The sequence below is a fragment of the Pyrus communis genome, chromosome 5, assembly GCF_041283825.1.
Source record: "Pyrus communis isolate YQ-2024b chromosome 5, ASM4128382v1, whole genome shotgun sequence".
NCBI lineage: Eukaryota > Viridiplantae > Streptophyta > Magnoliopsida > Rosales > Rosaceae > Pyrus > Pyrus communis.
In genome coordinates, this window is record NC_142569.1 from 7,253,254 (window position 1) to 7,264,954 (window position 11,701).

The 11,701-nt window shown below is 37.2% G+C and overlaps 2 protein-coding genes across 2 annotated transcripts; one reads left to right on the forward strand and one right to left on the reverse strand.

Annotated features, from left to right (window-relative positions):
- The first annotated feature begins 388 nt into the window (after window positions 1–388).
- On the forward strand, window positions 389–7,618 carry LOC137725732 (polyadenylate-binding protein 1-B-binding protein). Its single transcript, XM_088694011.1, has one exon. It carries the CDS (start codon window positions 6,480–6,482, stop codon window positions 7,440–7,442), a length of 963 nt encoding a protein of 320 aa, XP_088550137.1. The 5' UTR covers window positions 389–6,479; the 3' UTR covers window positions 7,443–7,618.
- Window positions 7,619–8,910: 1,292 nt separating this feature from the next.
- Window positions 8,911–11,359, reverse strand: LOC137725734 (peroxisomal 2,4-dienoyl-CoA reductase [(3E)-enoyl-CoA-producing]). Its single transcript, XM_068464504.2, has 5 exons — window positions 11,055–11,359; window positions 10,001–10,160; window positions 9,727–9,893; window positions 9,400–9,622; window positions 8,911–9,277 (listed from the first exon to the last, which is right to left on the reverse strand). Exons 1-5 carry the CDS (start codon window positions 11,238–11,240, stop codon window positions 9,123–9,125), a joined length of 891 nt encoding a protein of 296 aa, XP_068320605.2. The 5' UTR covers window positions 11,241–11,359; the 3' UTR covers window positions 8,911–9,122.
- Window positions 11,360–11,701: the final 342 nt, after the last annotated feature.

Consider the following 11,701-nt stretch of genomic DNA (forward strand, 5'->3'; position numbering starts at 1 on the left):
AAAAGAAATCATCTAATCCCATCATCAACACCTTAACCACAGGGTCAGTTGACCGATCACCCAACTTGACTGCACGTATCAGAGTCATCTCTAACAATATGAGACTAGTGAACCATGTAATTATATCTGATACTGCCGACATTGTGTGTTTTGATTCTTTTAATTTGACAAACAAAAACCTTTAAGAATATTGGAGGCAAGGAGGATGTCTTTCAGTTCTCCTTTTTGTGAATGGGTGTGTTTATATATATATATACATACACCTGAGGGATAATTAAAAATTAAAACCGATATAAAGATTCACAAATCAAATTGGGATGCACACCCTTATTGATCATCACAAATCACGCTTAAGTTTTCATGGTCTCTCCAAAATCTAGCATTTATGTGATATTTAAGGACTCATTCGTCAGCTTGGATGGATGCAAGTATTATACAGAATAACATCATGAAATTATTCTCATTCATGAAGTTCTTTGTGTTTACCACCACACGGTATTCATAAGTTTCTCATTACTTGAACACACTAAGAATAGATTTATTAATCCATTTCCATTCCCTAGTTCATGACTTTTCTCGTTCCAAGTAAAAAAATATGCCATCAAAAACGTGTAAAGAGTTAAGGCACAAGATACGCATGAATGCCTACCCTTTATTGATTTGAAGATGCCCAAAATCAACCATTTATGAACAATATACACGGCCTTGAATCAAAAGTCCAATTGCAATCCCATGCGCACACACGTGCACGCGGACACACACACATATATACATCATTACCTTCATCCAGAATAAGTACATCCTTGCCCTCTTCCATCATTCATTGAGTCCTTGCAAGTTGTATGGCATGTTCCGTAAGCATGATGGAAAAGGTGGCAGTGCCCCTTCTTCTTTTTTATCTCGTATGGTTGATGTTGTTTCGGATCCTAGGACTCATGTCAACCAAGAATGTCAATGCTTTGAAGCCGACGACAAGGATCATGAAAGACTTTGATGACTTGTTCAATCACCCAAAGAGGCCCTTTGTGCTGAAAATCATAGTACTGATACATATGCTTTTTACGTGTCTTATGGTTGAGTTTTATGACTCCGATCATTTCGAGGGTTACAGACCCTGGGCTGAACTTACCATCTTCGGTTCGTATACTCTTTTATGTTTGTGATATATAGTGATATTATAATTTATTTTATTTTTTACTTTTTTTATATACTTTCATCCATCGTTCTTACATTTACATGTCAATTTTCGCATCAAGAAAACTTGAAAATAGAAAATAACATTAACTGCATAGAATGAGGTGTGTGTAAGATCTCTATTAGTGACAAATGGAGTTATTTTAGCCACTGATATGTTTTTCCCTCATTAGCCACCAATAGGCTTTCTTATCCATCTCATTGTGCAGGTACAACTGAGGCTAGCTAACATGGTTACCGTAATACTACACTTATCATATTTTCATGCAAATATGATATGAAAAACACGGTAAGAGTAGCATTCTAAGATGGTTATTATCATGTCTTTATTGCAGGGATCGTGCTTAAATTTTTTAATTTTTCCATTATTATTGCATTAAACAAATTGTATTTCACCAAAGGTAACTGTCAGTGGCTAGCTACTCTAAAAAAAAATTTTGCACTCGTTCTTCATAAAACATAAAAAAAATACGCACAAAAAGGACATGATAATATATGTATTGAAGTGTCGATCACATCTGATTACAGTGGAAAGAAGATCCAGTTGATTAAAAACACTTACTTTGAGCTTCTGACTTTGCAGCGATTTTGGTGTACCTCTGGGATGAACTCGACGAAGAAAAACGCTTCATTTCAACAATACCAGTCCAAGCCTTGGAAGATGATACTGCTACAAAAATATTGCACATAGAGACACAGGACGTCTTGTCAAAGCCTAGCAATTGGAAGAAACCCATAATAATACGTTCTATTCTTTTTACCTTGAGCATCCATATCGTTTGTTTCTTGTGTGCAACATAGAATTAAAGGACTATCCTCAGATACTGCAAGGAGCGTCTCATCAGCCCTTATACACACTAGTTTCTTTTCTCGCAAAGTTGATAAACATTTTGAAGGAATAATTAATTTGGATTTAAACTTGGATGTAAGGGTGGTATTCGAATTTCCAGCTAGAGTTCATGGTTTTATTACTTATCTTAGCAGTTTGTTAATTATTTAGATTTTCTAGCATCATCTAAAGAAATATAATTGTAGAAATACCTTCAATTTGCAAATCGTTTAACCATTCATATGTATTAAACAAAGAGAGAGTTCATGTGAAGCTTGATTTTCTGTTTTCTCATTAACCATTTCACCTAAAAAAAGAAAAAAGTAGTGAGGAGGCATAGAGCACAGCTTTAATGAAGGATACTCCATGAAAGGGTAATGTTAGGGAAACTTAATTTTGAAAACTAAAGGACATGGAAGTTGATGATTGGTTTATTACTTAAGTGGTGATAAACGTGTTTATTCCCATTGGTGACAAATCATATAGTCTGCAAATTTAGTCTTCTTAGTGTTATCTCTCCATAGAAATGTCAAGGGCAACTCTAAGGGGGAACTGCAAAAAATACAAGCAATGTCCATCACCATACACTTCTTACATAGATTTACAGTAGTAGGGAGAATGTCGACATACCTTCCAAAGCACAAATTTTGACTTGTTCGGAATATTAGCACGCGATACTTAACATGTCGATTGCAAGAGGGAAATGGAGAGACAACCAAATTTAACATGAACCGTAGATGTAATTTTGTCAACGGTCTGTAAACATGATAGGGTTCTCAATCTGGTAATAAAGTGCATTTAGAAACCCAAGGCTTTTGCGCTATTATATCAGACCCTTTATCCGAAGGATCTCCATTTTTGGTAGTTATAGGATCCAATTCAGGTCGAATTTTAAAAATCTGAATCGTCTATTTTGTAAATCTCGATTTATTAATCGTTCTTGCAAAAATTTAATTTAATTCAAAACTATTTGTCTATTTGATTATCACAATGAAATTTCATTGTTCCTTATAAAATAAAGTATTCGTCAATTTCTTTGAACTCAATTAAATATCTCAAATATTTCCGTTTTGGCCAATATTTTGCAAGAATGATCTATTGTGGTCCAACTTGTAAAATAGACAGTTTGGATCGTCAAAATTTGAAGTGGTGTAGACTCCACAACTAATCTTCATTTAAAAAAAAAAAAACATAGAAATCTCTTCTCTTAAAAACTACTTTCTACTGTCTGTCTCTCCTCTTACAGTTCTTTTGTAATGTTATCTTTTCTTCGCCTTTATTAGCTTTTGCTTATGCCTTGGCATCTCTCAATCACAACCACACTTCTGATTTCACTAGAGGACTATATTTGTACGGCGGCGCAGCGAGTGCTTTTACCCTTCTACCTGTCATAGTGTCGGCCACGTTGGTTGCTATGGTGCTGTGTGCATGTTTTATCAAGCGTGTCGATGATTTCTTCATGATGGACACCCTGTACCCGGAGGAGGCCGTAGATCAGGACTCGGAAGACTAAGGGTGATCTTTGCTCTCGTTTTTGGCATTCAAGTGTGTTTAACGTGCCTACGTCCATGATGACTAAACGATTTTTCAAATTGAATAATATCTTGCATATATCATCTTTCCATGAACGTAAAGAAAATGATCGGTTTTAATTTTGATGTTCGACAAATAAAGGTTCGTTAATTGTAAGTGATGGAACAACTAAGTCTCTCATAAAAAGATAAAAGCACTATCTATTTGGGTTAATTAATATTTGAACATTGGACCTAAATGAAGGAAAGCCAAGGGTGCCAAATTAAAGAGGACTTGCCTGAAGCCTAATATCAAGCCCAAAGACAAATTGAAGTCTTCTCAACCAAAATGCAAGCCACGTGTTTATCATTGAAGTAACAAGTGATGAAGACTAACCTACTACCAGCCATATAACACTTTTTAGTGGCATTCCAAGTAAAAAGCTGATGACTCACTACCCTCCAAGTGCTTTCGGGCAAGAACGAAGTTACAGCAGTCGGGTTAATTTGCCTATAAAAGGAGGAGGATGCCCCAGAGACAAGGACACTCAACCAATCAAACAAACAAATATACAAACTCTGCTCTCAAGCCAGATTTGCATCCAAAAGTTGAAATCAACCCAAATTCAGTCTTTTTTAGCGACAAGCTATCTCTTGTCTAGTTTAAAGCTCTGCTATCTCCTTTAGTGGCGTAGTATCAATTCCCTTGTGTAAACTTGTTTACCATCCATCCCTTTTTAGCATATAAACCCCCGTTAATTCAAAGAGAAGTGATTGCAAAAGGTTCAACCTTGACAGACAAGGTGAAATCTTGCCCTGAAGCTCTTTGTTTGTTTTCTAAGTTAATAGATATATTACTTAATGCACTCTCCAGTATGTATTCAAGTTATTTCCATCAGTTTTCCTATCTTAAGAGTTCCATTTGCATCTGGATCTAGTTAGTTTAATGGATATATTATCATTAAAAGCAATCTAAGACCAAACAAATGACTTAAGGGGATTTGGACTCCCTTCATTCAAACATACAAGACTATGAACTAAAAGGCCTTATTTATAAGGTAAGAAAAAGAACTTAATGTAGACTTAACTCATCTGCGACAATCCTTTGATAACAAGAAGTTCGAGTAACTTGGGGCACACGTAATCGACTTAAAACACTCTTGTTCTACATCTGCTATACTGAGATAGCAGTGGCACTCAGTTAGTTTTGATTGCGAGCTTGAAGGCCTACACATAAGGCCCCACAAAAGCACCTTTCAGAACTAACTTTGTTCTCTTCTTGTAGCATATCAACAAGCAAGAGCCCAACTACACATCCAAAGTGTCAATCCCTTGGGGAGTTGTGAGGAGGTCCAAGGATCATTTTCCAGAGAAATCTTCGCCCGAACACTATCCTTTACAATATATCATGAGGTCTTTCATAAAATAAAATAGTAAGTTTACATTCTTTCTTTTTTTTTAATAATCGGAAACACTACTAAATCAAGTTTAATATAAGAAAAAATTAGTATATGGTCCTTAGTTTCTAATGTTCATTGATTAAAACCTTATCAATTTTTAGATTTTAATCAAAGTCCCGAGTATTAATATATTAATGAATCACATGTGAGTTGCATAATTTTTATAATAAAAGTTGGTAACTGATTTAGAGTTTTAATACTTACACCCTTATTAAACTCCTAATTAACTTTCAATTCAAACATTTTCAAAAAATAAAAAATAAAATTAGAATAAGTTTGTACCCATAAAATTTTTATTAAAAAAAAAAAGATTTCAATTTTTCAATCTTATATGTACCCATTCTTAAATATACTAATTTGTTATATGAAAAATGTACCTTTTTTTAATATAAAATGTACCTATTTTTTATAAAAAAAATTCATTCAATCTTTTCTCCAATCAATTTTTTTAACTTATATGGATACATTCTATTTCGTTGAATTGAGAATGTAGACATGTCTAGTTTAATAGAATAAATTTAATAATGTTGTTAAGCCTAATTTTTTTTTTTTTTTTTTTTTTTTGTCTTTCATTTTTAATATTTTTGATCACGTAAATTATAGGTTTTATTTAAAATTTTATTAATATAAATCTATAACTTTTAACTTTAATTTAAAAATATAATAACCTACATAGAAATACATTATTACATTAATATCAAGAATTTCGATCAAAGCCTAAAAATCATAAAAATTTGAGTTAAATAACATTGATAATTAAGGTCTATATCCAAAATGTCCCATTGGTAGTTGATTTACGGTTTACCTATCTTGATCTTGTTTCTATACCAATATCCCACAATTCACATCACACTAACAAACAAACAAACAAATAAAATAAAGATACTGTCAGTGACTCAGTATATGTCACACACATGCCACATAAGCTTATTAAATTACACGTATCCACGTCAACAATTAAATAAAACTAGCATTTGCCTACACATTTTATGTGTATGAACATATTTTTTTAGAAAATGAGAAGGAAAGAGGGAGAGAGAGAGCAGAGAGCGGGAGGTTTTTGTTTTTTGTTTTTTTTAAAATTTTTAATATTGAAGGTATTTTAACATCATCTGAAGGTGAAGCATCAATAAAAAAACAGTAAAATTTGAACTTATGAAATTACATTATTATCCTTTTTTTTTTTTTTTTGGTATAATATAAGATTAATTCATCTTTTTACTCTATTTTGGTTCATTAATTAGTAAAGATAATGACCGTCTTTCCGCCACATCTTCTTCTTCCTCCTACCTGCCTTCTTCCCCAATCTCTCATCCTCCTCTCTCTCTCTCTCTCTCTACTTTCTCTCTCTTCATCTCCTAAAAATAAGATCTTGAGCTCACTACCTCTCTCTCTCTCTCTCTCTCTCTCTAAAACTCAAACACCCCATCAATCAAAAACCCAACTTTTCTTTTGTTTTCGTCCAAACAGACCCTCCAAATCCGAATGGATCTGGCCCCAGAGGAGCTCCAATTTCTCACCATCCCTGACATCCTCAGAGAATCCACCTCCATCCCCAAACAGTCCCCCAAAACCTTCTACCTCATAACCCTAACCCTAATCTTCCCTCTCTCCTTCGCCATCCTCGCCCACTCCCTCTTCACCCACCCTCTCCTCAACCAGCTCCAAGGCCCTTCCACCGACACCGCCCAGCTCCACCACGAATGGACCCTGCTCCTCCTCTTCCAATTCTGCTACCTCATCTTCCTCTTCGCCTTCTCCCTCCTCTCCACCGCCGCCGTCGTCTTCACCGCCGCCTCCCTCTACACCTCCAAGCCCGTCTCCTTCTCCAACACCCTCTCCGCAATCCCAAAAGTCTTCAAGCGCCTCTTCATCACTTTCCTCTGGGTCTCCCTCCTCATGTTCTGCTACAATCTCGTCTTCGTCGGCTTCCTCGTCCTCCTCATCCTCGCCATCGATACCCAGAATTCCTTTCTGCTCCTCTTCTCCGGCATTGTCATCTTCCTCCTCTTCTTGGTCGTCCATGTCTACATCACCGCGCTCTGGCACTTGGCCAGCGTGGTCTCCGTGCTCGAGCCCGTCTACGGGTTCGCCGCCATGAAGAAGAGCTATGAGCTGCTCAAGGGGAAGGTTGGGATGGCCTTCGTGCTCGTTTTCGGGTACTTGACCATCTGCGGGGTTATCAGTGCGGTTTTCGGGTCGGTGGTGGTGCACGGCGGGGAGAATTACGGGGTTTTTGTGAGGATTGTGGTTGGTGGGTTTTTGGTGTGCGTCCTGGTGATTGTGAATTTGGTTGGATTACTATTGCAGAGTGTGTTTTACTACGTCTGCAAAAGCTACCATCACCAGGGGATTGACAAGGGCGCTCTGCACGATCATCTGGGTGGGTATCTCGGAGAGTATGTGCCTCTCAAGAGCAACATTCAGATGGAAAACTTGGATGTCTGACGGGAAAGGAACAAGATTGCTTGAATTGAATTTGTAAGTTTCTCTGTACTAAATGCTTGTAAAGAAAAAACAAAAGACGGATAAGAAACACGACTTTTGTGGAATCGAGTTTAGTCTATACATGCTTGTTAATTTTGTTTTACTTAATAAACATTTGAGCTAGTTATCGAGTCTAATTGCTTTAGTTTGCCGGGAATTATACTTACCGCGTTGTGATGAATGCCGGAAAACTTTTATGTAATTGCACATTGTTATATGTCAACAGATTAATTCTAAACTTCGATACCCGAATTCGATTGTTAACATTCATTAGTAAAGTCAACCGTTAGAGCCAATGAAGTTTGCTTTATCTTGTGATGTTACTTATCTTGTATTTGGTCCTTTGCCATGTTCTAGGGGTGAGGTTGTGTTTACCTGATTGGAAAACCTTCAGGTTGTTTAGAAATATATAAATATGAACTGAAGTCAAAGACTTTAATATCATCTTAACAGAAGGAGCCTGTTCTCTGAGCAGTTTGCATTGTGGTTGGATCGTATGCGAGGTAGCATTGTTTGTTAGTTTTAAGTTTAGCCCAATATTCAAAAAGATCTGTATCTCTGTTTATTGTATGGACATAGACAGCTAAAATTAAGTCTATATCTATTGCCACTTGACTATACAGTAGTGTTCTTGGTTCGGTTGGACCGCTAAATTAATTAATGGCGAGAGTTATAAGTTCTGTATAGGACCAGAACAGATTGACTATTGCGATCTCTTATGGAGGTTCGATATATCAAACCTCCAGGTCTCTAGAGTTAGAGGTTTTGATCTGATATGTTTATGATCACCAAGTATAGTAAGCTTGTAGACCTTTACGGGTAGGTTTATTTCCATAATTTAAGCTCCTAGATGGAAGAAACTTATTGAGTGCAAGTGATTATGAATGGCTTATGTTTTCTGTTTACGAAAACTAGTGTTTGACCAAAAGGGAGTCGTGGGCTCCGAGGTGGAGTATTCTTTAGGTAAAACATATCTCCTGGGGACAATTCATCATTGTCTACATTTCCTTAAAACCATCTGGTGGATCTTGATTCCATTTGAATCTTTTTCAAACAGTTTCCATAATTCGAGATCTGTACTTTCGGTTTGGTTTGCTTTATGATGAAGCCTTAGAGGTTAGCTATAATCGGTTAGGTTAGGATAGGTCTAGGTACGATTCTGCAAATGTAAGCAAACAACAGTTACCGACAGATCGAGGGGTGTGTGCAAGATCATTTATATGTCGAAATCTTTGTGGATACATACCATCTAACATTTGCAATTTGTGCTTATTTCTCATCAAGATTTGAGTTCCATAAGAACGCGGGAATGTAGAAGTTTTTAATCTTGTATTACGAAATTGTGCTTAGGGTTATCTTAACCTGCATTTATTTTGAAGAATTTGTTGGCAAATAATATAAATTTTCCGATTACAAAGAGATATCAGCATATCAATAATCCAGCCTTCCCAATAAATATTATTAAATGATCAAGTTTGTTCTTCTCTTCGATCTCTACTGTTTGACTGGCACCTGCTTATAACTAATGTTACATTTATAAGTTGTGGCCATGAATCTTGCCAAGTTCTCCACAGGGAATTCACTTTGGCAATGAATTTATTCTGATGTTGATCGAAAACATGGCTCGCGAAATGGAACTGTTTAAAGCTTGCTCTTAGCAACACCAACTGGTTTGTCTCTAGACCTTCGCTCCACAGCTCGGGAAAGTTGCTTCACTGCCTCCTTCGGAAAATACGCCGGTTTGGTCAGCCACTCTCCCCCGTCTACAACCAATGTTGTTCCGTTGATGTATTTTCCTTCAAGCACCAAACAAATTAATAAGATCATGTCTCCATACACGTGAGAAATCCGAAAGAACCCTAGCATCGACTGACTATTTTCGAAACAGATAATTCAACGAAGGAGATCGATTTCGAACCTGCATCGGATGAAAGATATAGAGCGGCCATAGCAATATCCCATTTCTGCCCTAGTTTGGATACAAGAACCTGCTCTTTGGGTTTGCTCAGCATCTCCTGAGGTAAAAGTTTACTGAAACCGGCAGTGTCTTCGATAGGTCCCGGTGCGATGCCATTCACTCTAATATCATAGTCTGTGCCCCACTCCAACGCCAAGCTTCTCGTAATGCTGTCGACGGCTGCCTGGTAACATATAGGAACCCGAATCAATCAGGACAGTCACAAACCGATCAAAAGTTCACACACGGGAGCGAATATATGGCAAAGTTTTCGGTTATTTGACAAACCTTTGCTGCAGACACATGAATCTGATACCAAGTAGCTGTGTAGTGCAACGTCGCGCTTATGTTTATTATCGATCCACCAGCAGCCGAGTTCTTCCCCGATCCTTTCTTAAGATACTTGAGCGCTTCGTGACACATTGTGAAGGTGCCAACGGCGTCTATGTCTATAACTGCAGGAACCAATTTACGGAATAAGAATGCGTTTTAACAGTCTAAGAGCTTTTCAACAGGAGTAAAACTAAACAAGCTATGTTTTTTATGATCGTAAAGATTCAACCTGTTCGAAATCCGTTCGGGGATAGATCCTCGGACGGGACAAGGAAATTTCCGGCTGCAGCATTCACAAGGATGTCAAGCCTACCAAAATGCTTCACTGTCGATTCCAAAACTCGAGCTGCATCGTCTCTTTTTCGCACGTCGCCCTCAAATCCGAAAGCCTGCAAGCAACAAATACAACAATCCCAATATCTCAGCAAACACTTGAGCAATTTGCACATTTGAATCAATATAATGTAAGGAATGTTAAATTTATCACTGCAGATAATCAGTAAAAGCAAATAGTTAGAAGCTAAACATATGCATTCGGCATTTTCTGTTGAATAAAGCTAAATGTCCAACATCACTCATCAGCCATCTTAAAAAATAAATCACAACTTATATGAAAATGTTTCACTTATAATTGAATCGATGTCTTCATCATAAAAACCCCACATATATTGATTGCATGAGTGATGAAGTGGGGACACAATGTCGATGCTATTAGTGACCGTCTCTTTAAAACTTTAACATAGTATCAGTGCGTGTTTTCAAATCCACGTCCAAATTAATGGGTTCACCTACAAACACGATTGATGTAGCTCCACGTCAGCCCAACTCAAAGTGGTCGGACGTGAGGGAGCAGGTTCAACAAAGCCAAAAATCTCACATGGTCATCTTACAAAATAAATCACTTCATCTTACATTATAAATCACAACTTAATGGTTTCACTTCTAATTGCATCGATGTGATCAGTGATGGACTGCAGCCCGTCTCAAATTTAACAGAATAACTACTCTGACTAGAGAATTTGGGGAATATACATGTTTTTTGCACACACAGTTACATATTTGATCAGAAAACACAGCAAACAGCTGAAATAAATTTTCTTTTTGTCCTAAATTTTCCCAGCAACCAAACAGAAAACAAGCATCACCGAACAAAGCCCATAAAACAAAATCAACAGCAAAGAAAACAACACAAACACAAGATACTGACAGATACCCAGATCTACGACAATTGGAGCAAATTACAGTTAAAAAATGGGTGCTAAATTAAAGAGTGAGAAAATTACAGAAATGCCTTGAGAACGAAGGGCTTGGACGGCAGAGTCAATGACATGCTTACGACGGCCCATGACGGCAACCGAAGCTCCATGTTTGCCCAGCTGAACCGAAATCTCGTACCCGATTCCTGATGCTCCTCCGGTCAGCAAGGCCACCTTTCCCTTCAGTATCTCCGCCTTGAATGGCGACTCCATTGCTTTCTCCCTCTGCTGACCCAAGTTTCTAACTTTTTCTGGTTTGGAGTTTAAGGAACAACTTCTGGAGGTCGTTGTTTCGGCAAGTCAGACGTGCGAAATTACATTAGCAGCCTTTCCGCGTAACTCGACTCTTCAACGGGACCATTACCTTATATCGGGTCCACATGAATGGACCTCTTATTTTTAGCCCAACTTTAATTTTTTCATAAGAGATAAGGGGATATCAAATCAAATCTTTGGCCGATTATATTGTACACCTTTCTCCTTTCCCGTTTTCAATTTAATTTTCTTCACGTTATATCTTGAGGTTTTAAAATCGTATCATTTCGGCTCTTCATCTATTTGACCGTATGTTTTTTTGTTTAAACTTAATGACGCGGCATATATAGAACTCAATCTTAGGCTGCGTAAAAAATAAACATACATTATTGGAACCAGATAAAAGCTAAAGAAATTAT

Coding starts and splice junctions, on each gene's coding strand:
- LOC137725732 (XM_088694011.1), top strand. CDS start 6,480: ATGGATCTGGCCCCAGAGGAGCTCCAATTTCTCACCATCCCTGACATC.
- LOC137725734 (XM_068464504.2), bottom strand. CDS start 11,240: ATGGAGTCGCCATTCAAGGCGGAGATACTGAAGGGAAAGGTGGCCTTG. Junction 10,161..11,054: donor TTCGTTCTCAAGGCATTTCT/GTAATTTTCTCA, acceptor TGTTGCTTGCAG/GCTTTCGGATTTGAGGGCGA. Junction 9,278..9,399: donor ATATCTTTCATCCGATGCAG/GTTCGAAATCGA, acceptor TGGTGCTTGAAG/GAAAATACATCAACGGAACA.